The 26,181-nt window shown below is 38.9% G+C and overlaps 1 protein-coding gene across 1 annotated transcript in view; it reads right to left on the reverse strand.

Moving 5' to 3' along the window:
* Window positions 1–26,181, reverse strand: part of LOC124798525 (lysosomal acid glucosylceramidase-like) — a 248,710-nt gene that overhangs the window by 12,771 nt on the left and 209,758 nt on the right. Inside the window, exons 9-10 of the mRNA XM_047261971.1 lie at window positions 12,595–12,674; window positions 9,085–9,365 (exon numbers count right to left, since the gene is read on the reverse strand). Coding sequence (XP_047117927.1) covers window positions 9,085–9,365; window positions 12,595–12,674 — 361 coding nt within the window. The remainder of the gene's footprint in view (window positions 1–9,084; window positions 9,366–12,594; window positions 12,675–26,181) is intronic.

Below are 26,181 nucleotides of genomic sequence, written 5' to 3' on the forward strand. Positions count from 1 at the left end.
CATATCAATCACTGTGATCCTGTCCCACTGCCCCCAAATCATTCCTGGTTAAGTTTTCAGAATGTCTTAACCTTGAACCTTGCCTCACCATCATTCCCCAAATCTCTCAACATGGAAACTAACCTCAAATCCACAGAAAGGATCACAGTCCACCTCCTAAAAACTGATGCTGACATTATAACCCTACCTGCCGACTAAAGCTCCACCAATGTGGTTGTGGACCACTGAGATCACCTGTCAGAGAGACTCCGCAGGATTTTCAGCCCAGGTCTATTCCAGAACCTGCCCCCTCAATTAATCTCTATCATTCCCCACTTTCCTACCTTCTAAATGCTTCCTGAGGCACATAAATTTAACCACCCATGACACGCCATTGTGGCCAGTTACTGTGACCCCACAGAGAGGATCTCTGCCCTTGTGGACCATCACTTTCTGCCTATTACCCATAACCTATCCTCCTTTATAGAAGCACTAACCATTTGCCCTATGTACAGTCCACAGTTCTTGTTCCTTTACGACCCAGCACTCTGTTTATCAGTGTTGATGCCATCTCCAGCTACACTAACATCCACAATGCCCATAGCCTTGCCACAATTGAGCATCGCAATTCCCAGTGCCTATAACCTCCATCCTAGTCACAATGTCCAAATGCCTCCTCATCAACAATTACTTCTCCTTTGAAGGGATCCTCACAAACATATCTGTGATACAGCAACCAGTTCAGGGGCCTGCTAGTGGAATCCTTCCAGGATCCCAAGATTGGTTCAGATTCACTGATCACACATTCATGACCTAGATCAAGGGTGGGGACACCCTAAGCACATTACTCAAGAACCCCAATACCTTGTCTGCCTTTGCTTCACCTGGTCCTCCTCAGTCCAACAAGCCACCTTCCTTGAGGGCAACCTCGAGGATGGCTGCATCAATACCTCCATCCACAACAAACTAACCTCCAGTAACACCCCCATTTTGACAGCTGTCAGCCTTTCCATACCAAGAAGTCCCATAGAGTGCAATCACCTATGGTTGTCACATCTGCAGTGAAGAGCATAGATGTGATCTATGAAATACACTCATGTTCAGAAAAAAAAACAGAACACCTTGAAGCACTAGAGACAGGATGTTCATATTCACAAGAAAATGTACATCAGCATGTTCGGCAGAAATGATTAGCATTTGAATCATGTCAGCCCACGGGTTCAAGGTCAACATTGATATCGCAGCACAACACCACCCACCGGTAAAATGTGCCTGCGGCTCTCCTCATCGTTATAAACTGAAGGCAATAAATCAGCGTGACTTGAGCAGATTTACAAGATACCTTGAACATGTATGCACAAACCGTACTCTCAAATCGGTAAGTTTGAAAGAAGGCAAATTATTGAAATGAGAGAATGTGATGCATCCCTCTGAGAAATTACTGCTCGTGTGGAATGAACTGTTTTGGCAGTGCAATGGGTATGTGCAGAATGGTTCACAGAAGGCTGTAGAACACAACAAGATGGGTCAGGTCACACCAGTTAGATCCCCCTCCCCCTCCCCAATCAGAAGAGATTGACACCTCATCCAAATGACATTGCGGGACAGATCTGCTTCCTCCTCAGCTCTGACACTACAGTGTAACAGGGTAACACATTGTACACTATCAGGAGTGACAGTTACTCATTGTTTATTATGGTGTGGGTTATGTGCACATCATCCAATTCTCTGCTTAATTTTGATGGATGTGCAGAAACATGCTAGATGGCAATAGTATATGAAACAACATTACTGGGCAGGACTGGCACCAGATAGTGCTCTTGAATGAATCCAGGTTCTGCTTCTTTGGTGCATGTTGGATTGCTGCAGACAGAGGGAGTGATTTCATAGCGACTGCATTCACACAAGACATAGAGTGCCAACTCAAGGCCTTATGGTGTGGGATGCTGTTGGGTAGAACTACAAATCACAGTTGGTGTGTGTCTAGGGCACTGTGACCTGTGTGACCTACGTAATTGACATCCTGCAACCCATAGCCATACCCTGCACAACACCCCTGACATCATTTTTCACCAAGACAATGCACAATGACATGTTGCTGCACAAGCACATGCCTTCTTGGTGTCACATGATGTCAGCCTTTTGTCCTGGCCCACCAGATCACCAGACTCAACAGCAATCAAAAATGTGTGGGATGTGGTAAAACAATGGGTCCATGCATCAATGCCGTCATGCGTGGAACAAATTATCATGACCCACGGTGGACGCTGTGCCTACTAGGCAACAGGACACATGCTCAACCAAGGTAACTGAAATGCTAATCACTTCTGCAGAATATACTAATGTACACATCCTGTGAATATGAACATCCTATCTCTAGTTGTTCAATGTGTTCTGCTACGTTTTCTCCCCAGTCACCTACTATCCCCAACATACCCAATGTACAGCTAACAATGAGCACCCTCCTCATGGTTCAGAACCACTAAGGACTGGAACAACTGAAGCATGTTCTCCATCAGGGTTTTGATTATCTTTTGCCATGCCCTGAAATGAGAAATATCCTCCCCACTATCCCCCCCCCCCCCCTCACCAGTGGCAGTCCATTGCCTACCCTGCCCCTCCCCAAATTAAACCCATGACAGCAACCATGTGATCTATGAAATTAGCTGTAATTACTGTGCTGCAATGTATGAGAACAAGACAACTAACAGACTGACTGTCTGCAGGAATAGCCAGTGCGGAACTGTGGTCAAGAGACATATGGACCACTTAGTTGCTGAGCATGCTGTCCAACATGACATGCTTGACTTAAATGACTGCTTCACTGCCTGTGCCATCTGGACTCTTCCCACCAACACCAGCTTTTCTGTATTACCGGATAAACTTTCTCTGCAACATATCCTTCATTCCCATAACCCCCATTAACTTTCACTAGTCCCTGTACGCTACTTGCCTATCCCCTTCCACCACAGCATACTCCATTCCCTTCTCCCCTCTCCCCTGCCCTTCCCCCCCTACCCCTCTTCGCAGTACAGCCTCCCAATGCTGCACCTAGCAACCCCCTGTCCCGCCCCATCCACTCCTGCAGCTAGCACTAGCATCTCCCCCACCCATACTCTGATATCCCTCCACCCCCACCACCATGCATCTCTTGTACCTCCCCCAACCATGCCAGCAAAGATCACTGCTCACCTCAGACAAAGAGATGACAGTGGCTGTGTGTGTGTGTGTGTGTGTGTGTGTGTGTGTGTGTGTGTGTGTGTGTGTGTAAGTGCACACGCATGTGTGCATGAGGTATTCATGTGTGAAAGTTGTATGTTTTGTCTTGTCTACTTCTGGTGGAGGACTTAACATGATAACTAAAAAATCTAATAGTCTTCTTTCAATGTGCGTTTCTGCCACCCAATGGCTCTTCTATGTGGTGAGTATTATTCTGTCCTTCTCACTTTGTCATTCTTGATTTTCCATTATTTAATTATAAAACTTATGTTAACTAGTTATTAGTTAATAAATTGGTAATATGAAGTAACAACATTTCATTAAATAGCGATTTATGTATTAATATTTTGTATGATGAAATTTATGTATTGAACAATTTATAAGGACACTTTATTTGAAAAAAAAATGTTTTAAGGGTTATTCAGTATGGTCTAAGTTATTGCAGCACAAATAGAGGTTAGTTCTTTCACAACCACTAGTCAAGCTCATAATATACAATAAATTTATCAGAAGTCTTAAATAGTATTAATAATTTTGCAAAAACTATTTAAGATATGTACACCTTGAGCACAAATACGGTAATATTGCTACTGCTGTAAGAAACTAAACTTAAGTTTTCATTGTTGTTGTTGTTGTGGTCTTCAGTCCTGAGACTGGTTTGATGCAGCTCTCTATGCTACTCTATCCTGTGCTAGCTTCTTCATCTCCCAGTACCTACTGCAACCTACATCCTTCTGAATCTGCTTAGTGTATTCATCTCTTGGTCTCCCTCTACGATTTTTACCCTCCATGCTGCCCTCCAATGCTAAATTTGTGATCCCTTGATGCCTCAAAACATGTCCTACCAACCGATCCCTTCTTCTAGTCAAGCTGTGCCACAAACTTCTCTTCTCCCCAATCCTATTCAATACCTCCTCATTAGTTACATGATCTACCCACCTTATCTTCAGCATTCTTCTGTAGCACCACATTTCGAAAGCTTCTATTCTCTTCTTGTCCAAACTAGTTATCGTCCATGTTTCACTTCCATACATGGCTACACTCCATACAAATACTTTCAGAAACGACTTCCTGACACTTAAATCTATATTCGATGTTAACAAATTTCTCTTCTTCAGAAACGATTTCCTTGCCATTGCCAGTCTACATTTTATATCCTCTCTACTTCAACCATCATCAGTTATTTTACTCCCTAAATAGCAAAACTCCTTTACTACTTTAAGTGTCTCATTTCCTAATCTAATTCCCTCAGCATCACCCGATTTAATTTGACTACATTCCATTATCCTCGTTTTGCTTTTGTTGATGTTCATCTTATATCCTCCTTTCAAGACACTGTCCATTCCGTTCAACTGCTCTTCCAAGTCCTTTGCTGTCTCTGACAGAATTACAATGTCATCAGTGAACCTCAAAGTTTTTACTTCTTCTCCATGAATTTTAATACCCACTCCAAATTTTTCTTTTGCTTCCTTTACTGCTTGCTCAATATACAGATTGAATAACATCGGGGAGAGGCTACAACCCTGTCTCACTCCTTTCCCAACCACTGCTTCCCTTTCATGCCCCTCGACTCTTATAACTGCCATCTGATTTCTGTACAAATTGTAAATAGCCTTTCGCTCCCTGTATTTTACCCCTGCCACCTTCAGAATTTGAAAGAGAGTATTCCAATTGTAAATAGCCTTTCGCTCCCTGTATTTTACCCCTGCCACCTTCAGAATTTGAAAGAGAGTATTCCAGTTAACATTGTCAAAAGCTTTCTCTAAGTCTACAAATGCTAGAAACGTAGGTTTGCCTTTTCTTAATCTTTCTTCTAAGATAAGTCGTAAGGTTAGTATTGCCTCACGTGTTCCAACATTTCTACGGAATCCAAACTGATCTTCCCCGAGGTCCGTTTCTACCAGTTTTTCCATTCGTCTGTAAAGAATTCGCGTTAGTATTTTGCAGCTGTGACTTATTAAACTGATAGTTCGGTAATTTTCACATCTGTCAACACCTGCTTTCTTTGGGATTGGAATTATTATATTCTTCTTGAAGTCTGAGGGTATTTCGCCTGTCTCATACATCTTGCTCACCAGATGGTAGAGTTTTGTCATGACTGGCTCTCCCAAGGCCATCAGTAGTTCTAATGGAATGTTGTCTACTCCCGGGGTCTTGTTTCGACTCAGGTCTTTCAGTGCTCTTTCAAACTCTTCACGCAGTATCTTATCTCCCATTTGGTCTTCATCTACATCCTCTTCCATTTCCATAATATTGTCCTCAAGTACATCGCCCTTGTATAAACCCTCTATATACTCCTTCCACCTTTCTGCCTTCCCTTCTTTGCTTAGAACTGGGTTTCCATCTGAGTTCTTGATATTCATACAAGTGGTTCTCTTCTCTCCAAAGGTCTCTTTAATTTTCCTGTAGGCAGTATCTATCTTACCCCTAGTGTGACAAGCCTCTACATCCTTACATTTGTCCTCTAGCCATCCCTGCTTAGCCATTTTGCACTTCCTGTCGATCTCATTTTTGAGACGTTTGTATTCCTTTTTGCCTGCTTCATTTACTGCATTTTTATATTTTCTCCTTTCATCAATTAAATTCAATATTTCTTCTGTTACCCAAGGATTTCTATTAGCCCTCGCCTTTTTACCTACTTGATCGTTTGCTGCCTTCACTACTTCATCTCTCAGAGCTACCCATTCTTCTTCTACTGTATTTCTTTCCCCCATTCCTGTCAATTGTTCCCTTATGCTCTCCCTGAAACTCTCCACAACCTCTGGTTCTTTCAGTTTATCCAGGTCCCATCTCCTTAGATTCCCACCTTTTTGCAGTTTCTTCAGTTTCAATCTGCAGTTCATAACCAATAGATTGTGGTCAGAATCCACATCTACCCCTGGAAATGTCTTACAATTTAAAACCTGGTTCCTAAATCTCTGTCTTACCATTATATAATCTATCTGATACCTACTAGTATCTCCAGGATTCTTCCAGGTATACAACCTTCTTTTATGATTCTTGAACCAAGTGTTAGCTATGATTAAGTTATGCTCTGTGCAAAATTCTACAAGGTGGCTTCCTCTTTCATTTCTTCCCCACAATCCATATTCACCTACTATGTTTCCTTCTCTCCCTTTTCCTACTGACGAATTCCAGTCACCCATGACTATTAAATTTTCGTCTCCCTTCACTACCTGAATAATTTCTTTTATCTCGTCATACATTTCATCTATTTCTTCATCATCTGCAGAGTTAGTTGGCATATAAACTTGTACTACTGTAGTAGGCATGGGCTTTGTGTCTATCCTGGCCACAATAATGCGTTCACTATGCTGTTTGTAGTAGCTAACCCGCACTCCTATTTTTTTATTCATTATTAAACCTACTCCTGCATTACCCCTATTTGATTTTGTATTTATAACCCTGTAATCACCTGACCAAAAGTCTTGTTCCTCCTGCCACCGAACTTCACTAATTCCCACTATATCTAACTTTAACCTATTCATTTCCCTTTTTAAATTTTCTAACCTACCTGCCCGATTAAGGGATCTGACATTCCACGCTCCGATCCGTAGAACGCCAGTTTTCTTTCTCCTGATAACGACGTCCTCTTGAGTAGTCCCCGCCCGGAGATCTGAATGGGGGACTATTTTACCTCCGGAATATTTTACCCAAGAGGACGCCATCATCATTTAATCATACAGTAAAGCTGCATGTCCTCGGAAAAAATTACGGCTGCAGTTTCCCCTTGCTTTCAGCCGTTCGCAGTACCAGCACAGCAAGGCCGTTTTGGTTAATGTTACAAGGCCAGATCAGTCAATCATCCAGACTGTTGCCCCTGCAACTACTGAAAAGGCTGCTGCCCCTCTTCAGGAACCACATGTTTTTCTGGCCTCTCAACAGATACCCCTCCGTTGTGGTTGCACCTACGGTACGGCCATCTGTATCGCTGAGGCACGCAAGCCTCCCCACCAACGGCAAGGTCCATGGTTCATGGGGGGGTAAGTTTTCATAGAATGACATAATTGCTAGTGTGTACTCTTTTCTTGAGATGAAACTGAACTACTGGTGATAGACATATAACTATCTTAGCTTTTAGAACTGTTAATTCCTTCCTTAGGAATGAAAGAGGAATAGGTTGATGAAGGGTAGAAAGGAATATTGGGATACTCAGATCCCAGGCTGGGAAGGACCTACCTGTTTTGAGGATGTGGGTAGACAAATATCTTTTTTCCCTTCTTTTGGTAAATTTTTTAAATTATTTATTTACTCAATGTGTATATCTGTTACTTTGTAATCTTCTTGTTCTTGTAACTCCCACTCCTCTGCCCATCCTATTTCTTTCTGTCTCTGATTAGTTCCTGTCTCCTTTTCCATTATTGGCCTACTTCATAATTATGCTAATCTTGCACTAGTCATTTCAATTATCACTTCTCTTACTCTTATTTCATTCGTATCTCTCACTCAGTTTTTCTAGAATCGCTGAACTGAAGCCAGCACATTTTTACCAATCCACTACATTTGACCTAATAGTCTCCCTCTTCAACTTTGTCTCCTCTTGTATGACAACTCTCAACTTACGGTCTGAGTGATCCGCCTTTCTTTTACATAATCCCCAACTTACTCCTATTTCTTCCTGAAGAAAGAATGAACAGTTCCAAGAGCTAGAACATTTATTTTTTATTCTTATGTGTGTCCATCAGCAGTACTTAGAATTTCATCTCTTGGGGTAAATAAGAGATACGTATTTTGTGTCATAGTTTTCCTCATGCGTATTTTTCTGTTCATACAAAAAAACCAAAGAGGAGGCAATTATACATCACAAAACTTACAGTATTTACACTATTTCTTCTTTCATGTGTCTTTCTCAAAAAGAGAAGAATGAATACTTTTCTCTGTAGCCTCCACATCCCCTATCACCCACTGTATATCAAGAAGTATGTTGTTAAAACTTTAAAAATGTAAATTTATTTCTCTTTATAATGAAGTTTGTCATTTACTCAATGATTTATTGTGATATGTCTAAGCTGTTTGACTCTAGGTACATAGATAATAACTTTATTTTCTCATACAATAATAGTGAATGATTGTAAAATGAATGTTTATCATATAACAGCAAAGGAAAACACATTTTCATATGCCATCCTACGAATAAAATACTTTTGTTGGTTTCGAAACGTCTTAACTCACTCAAAACTTATTTCACGATAATAATTAGGTAAGTATTGTTGTGTGATTGATAATGTGGTCTTGACACAATTGAGTTATGGCATATTTCAGGTTTCTTGTCAAGTTGATGATCCATTTGTTAACAGTCTGTTTGGAGTTTGGACAGAAAATTACAATATTTCTGTATTTGAAACATTGTGCACAAAACTGAATAAACAGTCAACACAAACCTAAAAAATATTACTAGAGGGAAAAAACAACTAATCACAAACTTTTATTTTCATTTATTTCACCATATCCCAGTTTAAGGCCTAAGCTGATTGTCCAGTGACATAAACACATGTGCCTCCCATTTTGCTCTTCAGTGTGACCTCTATATCTGAAACTGACCTCTGTTCTGTTATGTGTAAGGTAATACTTTACAGAAGTAGCAGTAACTAAAACATAAAAGTTCTTGTAAGCTGCAAAATCATTAATGTTCCGTTATATTATGAGACAAAAATGTGAAATTTGTGCAAAAAATCCTTATTGCCACTTCAAATGTGAACACGGGCCTGAAACTAGATTTGGTGAAATAAATAATTCATACAAAAAATATGTCTAGTTGTCTTTTCTGCAGTATATTTCTGAAAATGGCTTTTGCAAACCATCACGGATAAAATAACAAAACATTATTATATATATTATCATCAATGCTTGCACTACCGAAATAGAAAGATTAAAAAATTAACTTACTTATTGGAGATGACAAGAGCTGTTGCATTATATGGAGTTGTGAATGCCACAGTTCTAATTCCATTTTTATTGTTTGGCACAATATCAATCCTTACTGAATCTTCATGAATAAACTTAGAAAAGTGGCCAAGAGCATAAAACAAAGGCTGCTTATAAAATTCATCATTTTTTGCATTCACAATAATTGAAGAATCAACATTGTTTTCTAACCAGCTAGGGCCACCTTCCTGGTTTAATGCAAGATTCCAGTCATACCATCCAGTAACCCAGTGTGTGAAATCCTGGAAAGATTATTTAAGTGAATGCACAGGGAATTTTATGGTACATTGCACAGTTATTATCATTTTATTGTTGATTGAATGGATTTTCTGGCACATGACATGTTTTTGTATTAGTTGCAACACACTCGACACATGAACATTCATAGAATCATTGCTACAATATGTTATTGTACATGAAGTCAGAAGTTTTTAGTGTGTTAATTTTAATACTGTAGTTACTAAATATGAAAAATGTTCCCGTAATGGAGGAGAAGCTTTTGTACTGTAACGTGAACAACAGTCAACAATATCTTACCTTAAATGCAAATTATGTCTACACAACTTACCACCAGCAGATGCAAACATGGATAAATTCTAAAAAGGTGATGAAAATTCAAGCTTCTTGAAACAAGAGAGTCGTCACCCACTAAAACACCAGAAAGGGAGAAGAAGATTATGACTCATGTACTCTATGTGCAAGGAAAATCAAATGTGCCAGCAGATGCACGTGTTGCAGCTATAACCACTGCAATTGATTACAAGGTCCTAGCTCAATCCCATCAGCATGATGATGAGCTATGCATGTTACTGGATAACCCTGCAGGATTAAAGTTACAATGCATACCTGTATCAGAAACAAATGCCGTACTGTACTGTGATATGTCTGGCACAAAAGTATGACCATACATACCTCATCAGTTTTGATCACAAGCAGTTACATCACTGCATAACCTGGCTCATCCCAGGGTCTGGGATACGGTAAAATTACTCAAAGAGAGGTTTTTCTGATCAGGAATGGATGCAGATTGTAGGACATTTGTCAGAAACTGCATGGAATGCCAGGAAAATGAGATCACATTGGAGTCACAAAAACAGGTGATTAACTTCTGGAGGTTGATGATTTATCTCCACATATTACATGACATTAATACTCCCATGTGTAGTTGTGTCATATTCCCTAATACATGAAGCATGAAAAACTAAACCAAGATGAAAATCAGAGAATAACACCAACACGTTGTGGGGCCCCTTCCAGTATCAGAAGGCTACAGCTATTGCCTCATGGTCGAGGATCGATTTTCGAGATGGCCTGAAGCTTTCCCTATGAAAGACATTACAACTGAGATGGTAGCAAAACTGCTTTTCCGTGAATGACTCACCTGGTTTGGTGGACTGATATACATTACAACAGATCAAGGAAGCCAATGTGAGGCTCACCTACTCAAAGCATTGGCCAGTTTGTAGGACACTAGGTGCATTTGTACTAGTACTTATCATCTGGCAGCAAACGGAATAGTGGAACACCTGCATCGCCAACTCATGTCAGCCCTTTGGTGTCATGCTACACAAAATTGGATGGAGACATTACCCATTGAGCTCCTTGGTCTCCATACATCACTTAAGAGTGACTTGGAGGCAACAGTTGCTGAATTAGTGTACACCTACCAGGGAGTTCAAGCATAATGTGATGGATGATGAGGTTGATGTGTCAGAGTTTGTCGGGAAATTAAGATTACACATCTGACAACTCTAGCCAGTGACACCTAGAGAGCAAATTGAATGACACCTGTGCATATTCAAAGACCTCTCCAACTGCAACCATGTATTTGTATGGAATGACACGGTGCACAAGCCATTGCAGCTATCATACAAAGGGCCATATAAAGTGATTGGTAGAAGTAACAATACTTTTAAGATAGACTTCAGGGGTTTGCCTACCACTGTACCATTAAAAGAATGAAACCTGTCATCTACGATATACAACGATATGCAACGAAGATGACCAGCCCCACGACTGTCAAAGATAATGATGCAGTACCTGAAATTATACACATCCAACAGGATGCTGACAAGATAAAACAAGAAATGGGTGCTGTAATGAAGAAAGTGTCACTGAGTGCAGTTCTCTGATGAAAAATTGGTACCACCAAATTCAATAGTAAAATATTTGGTTTCCCTAAGACAGTGACAAGATGTATGGACATCATGTCCAATTTAACCTCAGATACTGTTGACAATGGGTAGGGGGGATGGAGGCAGGGGTCATGTAGAGCATCACACCACGATGAGAAGCATAGTGGCTATATGCAAAAGTATTCCAAGATGTGTAAAATTCTATGTGTTGTGTTATTCTTTGATTTTCAACTTAGTTTAGTATTCCATGCTTCATTTATTAGGAAATCTGATGTACCTATACATGCAAGAATTAATGTAATGTAATATGTGGAAATAAATCATTAACACTCATAAGTCAACTGCAAATTATTTGAAGTTCACATAAGTATTAACTCCTCCAGTGAATCTGAAAGAAACACTACTAAGTGACCTACATCAGCAAGTGTAACATTAAAGTTGTATCTTTCAACAAGAGACATAACTGATACTTCTTCTAAATCTGAAAGCAACCTGCTAATGACAGTAACTTTCAAAATGGGTTACCAAAATCAGATCAGAAACTGCTGGAAAAAATCCTATTTTTACATCTCTGTGAATGTGGAATAACCACAAATACACAAAGCAACTCAAAAGTCAAAAACTAATTTTTAGACCTACATTGATGTTCCTCTCAGCACTGACAAATTATACAATTAGGCAACAGAATGAGACATCACACAAAGCTCTCCGGAGATACAGAAATATTCAGGATATGACAAGGAAGAAGAATAACCAAACAACAGACATGGATGAATCAAAGGAAACACACTCTTGTTGTACGTGAAACAATAGCAGACTGAAAGAAAGACCAACAATTGCTACTTTTATGTAGTACTAAGTGATCAACTCAAGAAAAAAGAGGAAGAATAAAAATTAGTAATAATTTATGTATATTTTTCCCCTTTTTCTCAAAATTCCTTCTATGAGATCTGTTGAAGACATTGCTACAAAATAATGCAACTTGACTCAGTTGGAAATAAAGTGTTAGAAGAATTTAAACCCATCTCTGACATGTTTTGAGTTTTTAAAACCATCTCTGATCACTAATAATGGCTTCAGTCTTTCTGATCATCATCAGATATTTCTAAATATGCATTTTCAAGGCATATCTAATAACAATCATATAGATCAAAATGAGCTCAAACTTTTAAAAAAAGATAGTGAATCTCTTAATTTTACACAAATGGATCACTGTGTCCTTCACTTTCATCATGTCACATTTATTTGAAATTAACTAAGTAACAGTGTTGCTTTCAGAACAAAATTTTTGTGTCTGGTGGTATTTATTAATGGACTGTGAATACATTAAAGATACCTGTATCATGTCTGTCAAGTAAGCTTCTCCATTTGACCAGTCACCAAGTCTCACTTTGCTGACATTTGGCATAGGAGTAACTGCAAAGAAACAATAAAGGATAAAAAGAGGTGAGTGTATTATGTTGATAACAAAGCAGTAAAAGGGGAACTTCATTATAAAGAATAGTAAAAAGATGGTTAGGAACTCTGCAATTCAAACAGAACAAAATAACTAAACAATAATTGAATAATCTTAAATAACAAAACACAAAATATGCATCAACTAACTTCCCAGTCTCTACTGAAAAATATGTTCAAAACATGTGCATAGCAAAGACACATTTATGTTCCTTAAAAACTCACTATTTCTTAAGCATTTAAAATTGTGTGAAAATGAGGTAAGGATTTTTTGCTGGAGAAGCAAGTATAGAACATAACCCATCACCTTTTCTGCATGCTTCTCCCACTCATCTTCTCACTGTACACCTCAGTCACCAGAAGTTGAAAGCCTTTGGAACAAAAGCTGACCCCAAAAACTGCACTGTCAAACAATGCTGTCTAACATATCAATGCGCTACAATTCAATTTGTCCGTGAAAACAACATGATTACTGAAACTGGCAGATAATGCACTTCAATAAAGATTCTGTGGTCACAAGCTAATGACGACTAATTTTAAGAAATTTTTGTGGCTATGGAACCATACATCAAGAATAATGTTTGAAAATACCACAGTGAAATAGCAGCCATAGCTTCACTTCTGAGCCTTTCCATATTGATGCAATCATATGTGAATTATTAAGAATATTGTAACAAAATACACTATTGCTTTCCATATCTTAAATCATAAAGATATTACAATTTCGATTATGTAAACATTTAAGCAATCATTAGCCTTGCATATTAGTTTTAACCACAGTACAAAGCAGAAAATATAGGTACTTTGCTCCTCACAACTATCATCATCAAACTTGCCTGCACAGGTACTGTAATCTCAGTAGCTTTTTTGTCTTGTACTAATGGAGAGAGGAAATGAGAACGTGACAGGAAACAGAGCAGAGAGAGGGAACAATGTTTATAACATTGGAGAAGAGAATGAATGAAAAACATGACAGTTAATGATACCAAATGTTGGTTAACTGCCCTTCTCTACAGAACAAAATGTATCTGAAAACTCAGAATCCAAGGGAATACTTGAATTAATGATGTTTTCAATGAAACTGTCTCATATACTTTCTTTCCCAAAGAAATGATCATGTAAATTTTTGGTGTGTCTTGTGCCCATAACCCACTTTTCTGCAGTTGTACAGTAAACTGTAGGTAACAGAGTTCATATGCACACCTATGCCATGAAGTAATTATGATTCACACCTACTGATCAGATCTGAATAAAGTGCTTCTTAATGGACTTAATGTTCTCTGCAGTATCTTCAGTGCTTGAGGCTGAAAGAAAACTGGAATCTTTGTCAAACCTACAGGGTGTTTCAAAAATGACTGGTATATTTGAAACGGCAATAAAAACTAAACGAGCAGCGATAGAAATACACCATTTGTTGCAATATGCTTGGGACAACAGTACATTTTCAGGTGGACATACTTTCGAAATTACAGTAGTTACAATTTTCAACAACAGATGGCGCTGCAAGTGATGTGAAAGATATAGAAGACAACGCAGTCTGTGGGTGCGCCATTCTGTACGTCGTCTTTCTGCTGTAAGTGTGTGCTGTTCACAACGTGCAAGTGTGCTGTAGACAACATGGTTTATTCCTTAGAACAGAGGATTTTTCTGGTGTTGGAATTCCACCACCTAGAACACAGTGTTGTTGCTACAAGACGAAGTTTTCAATGGAGGTTTAATGTAACCAAAGGACCGAAAAGCGATACAATAAAGGATCAGTTTGCTAAATTTCAACGGATTGGGAACGTGACGGATGAACGTGCTGGAAAGGTAGGGCGACCGCGTACGGCAACCACAGAGGGCAACGCGCAGCTAGTGCAGCAGGTGATCCAACAGCGGCCTCGGGTTTCCGTTCGCCGTGTTGCAGCTGTGGTCCAAATGACGCCAACGTCCACGTATCGTTTCATGCGCCAGAGTTTACACCTCTATCCATACAAAATCCAAACGCGGCAACCCCTCAGCGCCGCTACCATTGCTGCATGAGAGACATTCGCTAACGATATAGTGCACAGGATTGATGACGGCGATATGCATGTGGGCAGCATTTGGTTTACTGACGAAGCTTATTTTTACCTGGACGGCTTCGTCAATAAACAGAACTGGCGCATATGGGGAACCGAAAAGCCTCATGTTGCAGTCCCATCGTCCCTGCATCCTCAAAAAGTACTGGTCTGGGCCGCCATTTCTTCCAAAGGAATCATTGGCCCATTTTTCAGATCCGAAACGATTACTGCATCACGCTATCTGGACATTCTTCGTGAATTTGTGGCGGTACAAACTGCCTTAGACGACACTGCGAACACCTCGTGGTTTATGCAAGATGGTGCCCAGCCACATCGCACGGCCGACGTCTTTAATTTCCTGGATGAATATTTCAATGATCGTGTGATTGCTTTGGGCTATCCGAAACATACAGGAGGCGGTGTGGATTGGCCTCCCTATTTGCCAGACATGAACCCCTGTGACTTCTTTCTGTGGGGACACTTGAAAGACCAGGTGTACCGCCAGAATCCAGAAACAATTGAACAGCTTAAGCAGTACATCTCATCTGCATGTGAAGCCATTCCGCCAGACACGTTGTCAAAGGTTTCGGGTAATTTCATTCAGAGACTATGCCATATTATTGCTACGCGTGGTGGATATGTGGAAAATATTGTACTATAGTGTTTCCCAGACTGCAGCGCGATCTGTTGTTGAAAATTGTAACTACTGTAATTTCGAAAGTTTGTCTGCCTGAAAATTTACTGTTGTCTCAAGCATATTGCAACAAACGGTGTATTTCTATCACTGCTCGTTTAGTTTTTATTGCCGTTTCAAATATACCGGTCATTTTTGAAACACCCTGTACATTTTTGATCAAGAAAATTTCTTCTTTCAATTATAAATCTATTAAATTCCCCTTATATATTGAGAGATATCTTCTGTCATAAATGTATAATACAGTCGTATTACAACTGCTTGAATTACGGATGTCTGGCCTCATTAGAATGCACAGCATGAATACATATTGACAAACCAAAATGTCACAGAATGGATAATATCTTTTGTCTTCACTTCTATGACATCACTACTGCAAAGACTGCAACACACCGCCAAACCATGACACACAGCAAGTGGAGACACTAAACTTGTCATAGAGTCTTGTAGATATGCTGCACTCATCTACCCCGTGTATTACCTGCATGTATTAATAGACTATTTCTCCCACAATATGCTGTCTGAAATTTAATTGATAATTTAAAAAAATATTAAACATGATGGTCATCTTTCATCGTTTAAGGCAGGGCTTAACAACTGGCCGGTTTTGAGCGCGAGTACTCGCGTATGCTCAGGCACGTGCTCGCGAGCAGGTGCAAGGTCACAGAGTAGTGACGGAGGGGAAATGCGCGTGCACATATTAATAGGACCGCAGTGTGCCTATTGAATTCGCACCGGCTGTGTAATGTTAAAAGTACTACGATCAGCTATAACAGTCACTTCGCTGGTTAAGAATCATGTCAAGTCGCCGTTGTGTAACCCCCACCATGCTTTCGCAGTTCAACCCCCATTGGGAGGAATTGTATCTGTTTACAGAAAAAGATGGTGTTGCAAAATGTTCAGTATGTCACAAAACGCTGAATTCTTTTAGGAAATTTAATTTGCAGCGACACTAAATTGTCGTACCATGCGAAAGACTACAGAAGTGGAAAATGTGATGGACCATATCTTGCACAGAAAGTTATTAAACTTAAAAGGAAGCTATCCGAAGAAGATCTGAATGACGAAGAAAAATCAACTGAGGCAGCTCTCAGAGTGAGCTACAAAATTGCTTTGTTTTTAGCAAAATTCCTGCGCCCCTTCACTGATGGCAATTTAATAAAAGATGTTTGGTAGTTGCAGCAGAACATTTGTGTCCATCTCAAGTTGAACAGTTTCGAATTGTGCCATTATCTGACATGACCATTATGCGTTGCATACAGGACATGGCAGACGACGTCCAGAGCCAGCTTGCAAATATCTATAAAGATTTTATGGCGTATTCTCTATATCTGGACAAAAGTGTTGATATCACTGGAACAGCACAGCTTTCCATATTTATTAGAGGTGTTAATAGAGATCTTCAGGTGAGGAAGGAGCTCCTCGATGTAGTAGCCATGAAGAACACTACAACCGGAGGTGATATTTTAAGTAGTGTTGAAGAAAGTGTTGAAAATATAGGATTGTCATGGAATTCTTTAGTTTCAGTGTCTACAGACAGTGCACCAGTGATGATAGGGAAAAAATTAGGTTTCGTTGCGCTGTTGAAGGAGAAAATGGAAAAACTGACCGTGCTGAATGAAATCAAGGGGCATTCACTGTGTGATCCACCAGGAAAACTTATGTGCAAAGAGTATCACCCAAAAAAATGTGATGAGTGTTGTTGTTTGTACAACAAATTATATAAGTAAGCATGGGCTACAACACAGACAATTTAAAAGCTTTCTTGAGGTTGTAGAAAGCCAGTATGGTAGCCTGCCTTATTACAGCGAGGTCCGCTGGCTTAGTCGTAGCGAATTATTAAATCGAATTTTTGCCTATTAGATGAGATAAATATGTTCATGGAAATAAATAACATGTGTGTTCCTGAATTGAAAGAGCCTTCATGGAAATGTGATCTCGCGTTCTTAGCAGATTTAACTCGCCATCTGAATGCTTTGAAAATTTCACTACAAGGTAAAGATCTGCTAATTACTCATTTCATAGATCGAATACGAGCTTTTAAAATGAAATTGACACTTTGGGTGAGTCAGCTGGAAACAGGAAATCTAGCACATTTTCCTAAATTATCATCCATGCAAGATGTTCACAAAGACTGTGAACGTTATTCACTTAGTTTAGTTGCCGTTAAGGAAGAATTTGATCAACACTTTCAAGATCTGACAGCACTAGACAGTGATTCTGATCTGTTCTCCTCTTCATATTCAGCGAATACTGAAGAGATTCATCCTGAGCTGCAACTAGAAATTATTGACCTTCAGTGTGACAGAGAATACAGAGACAAATTTCAGAACAAGAAAAACATTTTGGAATTTTACAGACACTTCCCTCAGGATAGATTTCCTCATTTGCACAAACTGGCGGCTACAATAATATCAATGTTTGGTTCCACATATTTTTGTGAATAACTGTTCTCTGCAATGAAATGTAACAAGACATGCCTGAGAAACGCATTGTCTGATCGAAATTTAAACTGCACGCTGCACCTACGATGCACAAGAACAATTCCTCCGAACATAGACGCAATTGTAAAGGGCAAAAAGTACAAGATAACAGAGAATCCCACACTTCAGTGAGACCTTTTATTGTGTAGCAGTTCACAAATTAATACGAATGTAGAGGCATACACTAAGCTAATAAAATTATGTGGCACGTGTACATTCTCCTTTATTTGTTTCATTTGTCACAGTAATAATTCGTGAGTGATATTCCGGCAGGTGGCCGTGGATTTACATTGACTGGCGGCAGCTGTTGTGTGCCCCACGTGACTCTCCCCACTCTGTTTCTTTGTAGCGAATCATTCAGGGTTAGTTCTAGCTCTTTCATATCCTTCCTGGTTTCCTTCATCTATCCTACTTGTTGCTTCATGTTCCAATGTTTCTCTATAATCTGGTTTCTGGTGTCCTTGTAACATGACCAAAAATGAGATTTTTTTCCCTATAGTATCTGTAATGGGCTCCAGTTCACTAAACACCACTTCATTTGGCACTATCCACCATTGTCCATCTTTTCAATATTTCTTATATACACATATTCTAGCTAGTCTTCTCTCTATTTTTAAGATTTTGTGGATTCAATTTTTCTGGGTGACTTTGAAAAGTGGGTGACCTTCATATGTCACCTCTCATTAAACTATCATCCAGTAATGTTTTAATTTAGTTTTAATTGACAGACTTTTTTACTGTATGTAGACCATGTCAATTTTTGAGCTTCTATCATTTTGTTAGGTATTTTTTGCCATACAGGTTTCTCATCCAAGTTGCATTTTTTAATTTCTTCTAGTACTTAAATTGTTCCTCTATTTTTACTCTCCTACTATTATGTAGATGATTACTAGTTGATCTGTTATATATCCTATCTTTCAGGAGTGCTAGTTCTGCAAAGTTTGCAGGAGAGCTTCTGTAAAATTTGGAAGGTAGGAGACGAGGTACTGGCAGAAGTAAAGCTGTGAGTACTGGGTGTGAGTCGTGCTTCGGTAGCTCAGATGGTAGAGCACTTGCCCGCAAAAGGCAAAGGTCGAGTCTCGGTCGGGCACACAGTTTTAACTGCCAGGATGTTTCTGATCTGTTATAATTTGTAGGCTTTTTTTTGACTTCTTGAATGTTATTAGTTAGTAATGCTAAGTCATCTGTGTATCCCAAGCAATTTAAGCTTATTTCATCTTTCTTGGTTCCAGTCATTATGTTTTGAGGATTTTCTTTATACTATTCCGTAATCATGTACTCCAGAGTCCAGCTGAAAAGTGATGGTGATAAACTGTTTCTCTGTCCTAACCACATTTTAATTGTAAATATCTGAGATAAGTCTCCTCTGAGCATTTGAAATTTTTGTTAATCTGACATGGTGACACAAATTCCTTAGTATCTTCGTCATTGAAGATCTGTGGATACAATCATAAGCTTTTTTGAAGTCCACAAAGGTTACGACTTACTATTTTTGTCTTCTTTTGCAGTAATCCATTACCAATTTCAAAATAATTATTGGCTCTAGGCAGTTTTCCTAATGTCTAAATCCTCCTTGCTATTTTCCTAGTTCCAGTTCAAGTTGATTTTTACAATGATTGTACAGAATTCTTGCCATGCCTTTATATGCAATAGTCAAAAGGGAAATTCCTCAATAGCTGCCTGGATTTGATTTGTCTCCTGTTTTGTTTAACACATGGATTACAGTTGTAGTCCAATGTTCTTTGTACCAGATTTTTGCTATGCATTGGTATAATGATATTTTTACTGATTCTGCTGCATATTTCCAAAGTTCCACAAATGTCTCATCCACTCCACGTGACTTATAGCTGTTGAGCTCGTTGAGCTTTGTTTTATTTTTATAAGATAATGTGATTAATTATTTGTGAAAAATCTCCATTTTACTTTACTACTTATGATAAGATGAATTGTTTGCTTGCAGATATTTAAACAATCAATAGGTGCCACTTCAACTTGGTTATTTAATTGTCCCATCAATGCCTTTGTGGTATACTAGAATACACATATGAGAGAAATTAAAAAAATCTACATTTTAATTGTCTACTTTATATTAAATCTTCTATGTTGCCTTTTTATGTTTAATGAAGCAATCATTGACTTAATGCTATGATTTACCAGAACTTATATATAGACCACTTACATTTCTATTAAATAAACATTTCTTCATCATATCCAGGGAGCTTCATACAGTGGGGTAATCACAACTTTGTATCATCACTCGCAAAGCTCTGATATCTGCTTCTGTGTTCAGACATGTATGGACACATTTCTTTCTCTAATCCACATGATCAAGGTAAACCTTTCTTACTTTACTAGTTTGGAGATCAAATAGGAAACAAAATTCACTACTGTATCTTATTTCTGTAAGAATTGCTTAGACATCTCCTTCTACAGGAAGATACTTCTCAACCACTTACAGTCTTTACAGTGGTATTGTTCCTGTCAAAATGTATCCCTCTAACATGGTATAGGTCTCCCTTCTATGGGTCCACCTAATGTCAGTGTACGTCCTCCCTTCCCTGGGTACACCTAACCTTTTCCTCCAATACACAATTCATACAAGATACACTACATCACTACTTCTCTACTCATCTACTTGAAAAAATTTCCCTTTGTGGGTATGACTTCACCTGATCTATTAAATCTATTTAAAAATGACCATTTCCTTGCTCCTCCTGATCTAGGAAAAGTTTCACCTATGTTTCTCTGTCAGTGTTCTGGGTGGATGGTTATACTGTCATATATCATTTGACTCATCTGCTGCATCACTCTCATTACACTGCTAGGCAGTTTGCAACCATTTTGTCTCGATGTTAGCGTGCCATAACTAAATTCAGGTAATTTATGCAATTCCCTTCCTTTCTGCCAGTTAATGTGACTTGCTAACATGCAGGACATTGAAATAAGGGTTCTGTTAACTTATGCTCTGTATCTTTGAGACAAAAATTTATATGACTTCCTACCATATGCGTTTCATACTTATAAACGTCAGAATGTCTTTTTCCCTTCCTTGGCCATTCCTGTGAAAAATAGGTTTGTATATAATTCTGTGAAATGGAATTAAAGATGGTTTCTGTGGTAGAAACTAGTGAATATGGTTAGAAGGAGGCTAAAGCCAGTACTTCTGTTAGAGAAGGAACAAAGGAAAAATAAGACTAGGAGTGTTGGTACCTATGAAGGGTAGAAGACAGACCGCAAAGACTGATTCCCATGTCACCCCCCCACTCCGTGATTCCCTCCCTGACACATTTTCTGAGGAGCAAGAGGATGAAAATGATCGACATACCTTACTGAACATACTTCCCCGGCTTCACCCATACAGGCCCTGGAAAGTGACCCTAAGCTGCCCCCCCTTATTGCAAGTCAATGGAGAGTGAGTAACAACATATACAAAAAATGTGATTTGCAATAGAACATGGTCAGCTTAGATGTATGCTTACCTGTGTGAATTGCTAGACAGGTAATATCATTTACAGGGTTGGAGTTGGCTGTTTACTTTCTCCACAAAAAGTGCTACAAAGCCAACCATAACATTTGTATAAGGAAAGAAAAAGTATGAAATCCCCTACTAAAAAACATACGAAATAATATCTTGATTTTTTTATTTAATTGTGGAACATTCTTTGAAATTTCTATTTCTGTATGATGCTTTCTATATTGTTGTTATTGTTGTTGTGATCTTCAGTCCTGAGACTGGTTTGATGCAGCTCTCCATGCTACTCTATCCCGTGCAAGCTTCTTCATCACCCAGTGCCTACTGCAGCCTACATCCTTCTGAATCTGCTTAGTGTATTCATCTCTTGGTCTCCCTCTACAATTTTTACCCTCCACGTTGCCCTCCAGTACTAAATTGGTGATCTCTTGATGCCTCAGGACATGTCCTACCAACCGATCCCTTCTTCTGGTCAAATTGTGCCACAAACTCCTCTTCTCCCCAATTCTATTCAATACCTCCTCATTAGTTATGTGATCTATCCATCTAATCTTCATCATTCTTCTGTAGCACCACATTTCAAAAGCTTCTATTCTCTTCTTGTCTAAACTATTTATTGTCCATGTTTCACTTCCATACATGGCTACACTCCATAGAATTACTTTCAGAAACGACTTACTGACACTTAAATCTATACTCAATGATAACAAATTTCTCTTCTTCAGAAACGCTTTCCTTGCCATTGACAGTCTACATTTTATATCCTCTCTTCTTCGACCATCATCAGTTATTATGCTCCCCAAATAGCAAAACTCCTTTATGACTTTAAGTGTCTCATTTCCTAATCTAATTCCCTCAGCATCACCTGACTTAATTCGACTACATTCCATTATCCTTGTTTTGCTTTTGTTGATGTTCATCTTATACTCTCCTTTCAAGACACTGTCCATTCCGTTCAACTGCTCTTCCAAGTCCTTTGCTGTCTCTGACAGAATTACAATGTCATCGGCGAACCTCAAAGTTTTTATTTCTTCTCCATGGATTTTAATACCTATTCCAAACTTTTCTTTTGTTTCCTTCACTGCTTCCTCAATATATAGATTGAATAGCATCGGGGAGAGGCTACAACCCTGTCTCACTCCCTTCCCAACCACTGCTTCCCTTTGATGTCCCTCGGCTCTTATAACTGCCATCTGCTTTCTGTACAAATTGTTAATAGCCTTTCGCTCCCTGTATTTTACCCCTGCCACCTTCAGAATTTGAAAGAGAGTATTCCAGTCAACATTGTCAAAAGATTTCTCTAAGTCTACAAATGGTACAAACGTAGGTTTGCCTTTCCTTAATCTTTCTTCTAAGATAAGTCGTAGGCTCAGTATTGTCTCACATGTTCCAACATTTCTACGGAATCCAAACTGATCTTCCTCGAGGTCGGCTTCTACCAGTTTTTCCATTCGTCTGTGAAGAATTTGTGTTAGTATTTTGCAGCTGTGACTTATTAAACTGATAGTTTCGTAATTTTCACATCTATCAACACCTGCTTTCTTTGGGATTGGAATTATTATATTCTTCGTGAAGTCTGAGGGAATTTCGCCTGTCTCATACATCTTGCTCACCAGATGGTAGAGTTTTGTCAGGACTGGCTCTCCCAAGGCTTTCTATATTTTCTTGAATTTATGCATGGTGATGCACATATACAAATCCATTTGAACAATCTTTAAGATTCCATTCAAGAACTTAGTCAAGACTATATTGTCTTTCTCAGACTATTATTGTCAAGAATCTATATTTACTGACCGCTCGTGCAGTATTCAACTGTGAGAAGGTAGTTTAATTGCTCATTAGCATAATGATCTTGATGCTCCACTTGATGATTCCAGTGTGGATCAACTTATAACATCATAAACATCAATAAACAATCAGCTACTTGTAATCAAAGATGGTCAGTAAATGTAATTAACAATTACTTACTAATTAATATAATTTTACATATATGGCAGTTCATATCAGTCTTTGACATAATAATCATTTCTGTGATTCTAATTCTCTTCATCTTAAGTGTAGTTTATGTTATTATGATAGGACAGTACAAGGAAACTTCATTTATAGTTGATAGGAATGTAAGAGTATGAGAAACTGCTATGAAGAAAACAAAATAGGAAAGACTGAAGCACTTAGCTTGGAACTTGGCAGTCATCAATCCACCAAACCTGCAAAGATTGTAGACTTCCCTGAGATCTATGGTATTTAAATATTATTCCTATGTGCCAGTAATATCAAAAAACTATCCAAAAAAGCATTTCTGGATACACCAATTGACCCTCACATCTCATTTTGTTAATATATGCACAAAGTTGTTGACATTCCACTTCAGATATGTCTTCTGTCTTCTTTTAATTTCACGTAAAAAGGTGAAATTTTTGTTTAACTTTTCTTGTGTGCTTTTTGATCAATATCTATTTTTTAGTATTTCCTGGAAATTATCCCAACATTTGAACTCTTCTCAATGAGCAATTACCTATTCAGCTGCATCACTTACCAGGTACCTAAGTGCAGTATTCATTTTCTTAGAATCATCCCACCTTTATGGTTTAAATTTAGGAAATTGTTATGACAACCTCATCCCATTTCTCAGTTTGAGTCCTCCTATTAAATCTCCTGATAATTCATTATTTTCTTAACCTGGTTTCTGCTTTAATCTTCTTTTGTTTTCTCCACTTCCTTACAGAATCTTTGAAATTCCCCTTCATTTTTAACTAAATCACCTGCAGAATTAATTGTGTCTTGCACCTTCTGCTCAACTAACTTATTTATTTGTTCCTCCAAACTAGTAAGACTAGAGTGAGGATTCATCATCACATTTGAATCCTTAGTCTCCTCTAATACGTTCAAACTTAGTTGGGTGGCTGAAATTTCCTCATGGAGATTGAACATTGTTAATTCCCATTCTGTAAATTATTTCATTTGTTTCAAGATTGTCACAAAATTGCTCACAGACCATATTTCACATAAGTCACATTGATTTTTCATGTCTGTATGTAACTCCGGTTTTAAAGTACTTATGGCTGGTTGCAGTTTGGAAATTTTAGTGTCAATCTCTTCCTTTTTCTGGATAGACTCCTTAGACAATTCATCTTTACTAATTTTTATCTTGGTACTTCATTCAAAATTATTTCTTAAATCTAAATCGGCCTGGCCATTTAATTCTTCTAGTTTTATAAATATTTCAGTAAATTACCCTCCATGCTACAAGTAATGATAGGAATACAATAAATTTAACAACATGCTTGCGTAAGGGGTAGTCAAATGAAAACTGAATACCCACCACAATGGGGCGATGGAATTGTTTGATTCAAAAGTAATCACTACACACATTAAGGCATTTATCCCACTGGGAGATGAGATGATCATTTCCTGTTTTGTGGAATGTAGACAGCCACTGAAAGATCTACAACCACTCTCACTCTTGCACTTCCTCATCTGACTAAGACCAACACCCATGTATGTCTTTCTTCAGGACAAAAGAGATGTGAAAACCACATGGCGAAAGATTCAGATGGCACAGAGGATGTTGCAATGTTTCCCACCTAAATTGCTGAAGTGTAGCCTTCATCCAGTTTGTAGTGTGGGGTTGGTCATTATCACGCAACAGGATGATTCCATGTGACAACAATAAGGGGTACTTTGACTTTATGGCATGTCACAGTTTTTTCAAACCCTCTTTATAGCATTGTGTGTTGATTGTGGCTCCATGCTTGAGGAACTTGACAGAGGAGCCCACAGTGGAAGAATAAGGTCACCGTGACCTTATCAGAACGTTTGTGAAGAGCTTTATTACTTTGGTGGGTGAGATGTGGGATGTTTCCTCTGTTGGCTTTGCTATTTGCCCTAGGGCTGAAATTGATGGCACCACATTTCATCCACTGTGATGATACAGGACAGAAATGCATACCCTTCCTTGTGGTACCGCAGCAGATGACTCAAGCTTGCCGCGATTTTGTCCATCTTTTGTCCCTCCTTCAGGTGATGTGACATTCACTATACACAAATTTTGTGGCAACACAAGTGGTCTTTGATGATAGAATGCACAGAGCAATGGCTAATGCTGAACGGAACGTGAATTTCATCCTCCACAATATGTCAGTTTCTCTGGATAAGGCCACCAATTCACCCCATCACATCAAGGGTAATGGCTTGATGGGCCTGTCCTGTGAACAGATTGTCTTGCAGTGATGTGTGCCCAACCCAAAAACTTCTCTGCCACTTGTGCACACACATCAGAGACATTCAGTGTTTACCATACAGAGTGGACAGGCAATGCTGAATTTCACACACTCCCGCATCCTCATCCACCAGAAAATAAACCACACCTCTCTGTTATTCTTTGCTTGTCTCCATGTCAATAGCTAGATGAACATGCTATACCTGTCAGGCAACAACCAAGATCATAACCAAACAACTGTGTGCATCTGTGATGTGGCACTATGCTGCTCCCCTATCACAGAGGTGATAATATCAAAACATTACAATAGTAGGGCCACTTTGAAATGTGGCAATGTGATGAGTATGAATGCCCACATTCCAGCTTAGTGTAACTTTTAATCTGTTATGTTGGTACATAAGAGTAATTGATTATGGTAGAAGTAAATGTCATTGGTGTGTGAACAATGTGGTGTGAGACAAATCAGCATGGATTGTGGGGTAGCAGTCCATAGGTTTCTGGAGTGAACCAAATAGGATGTCAGTGTGAGGTTGCAATGGCTTGCATGAGCCAGGAGGC

Source organism: Schistocerca piceifrons, chromosome 5 (genome assembly GCF_021461385.2).
Source record: "Schistocerca piceifrons isolate TAMUIC-IGC-003096 chromosome 5, iqSchPice1.1, whole genome shotgun sequence".
Classification (NCBI taxonomy): domain Eukaryota; kingdom Metazoa; phylum Arthropoda; class Insecta; order Orthoptera; family Acrididae; genus Schistocerca; species Schistocerca piceifrons.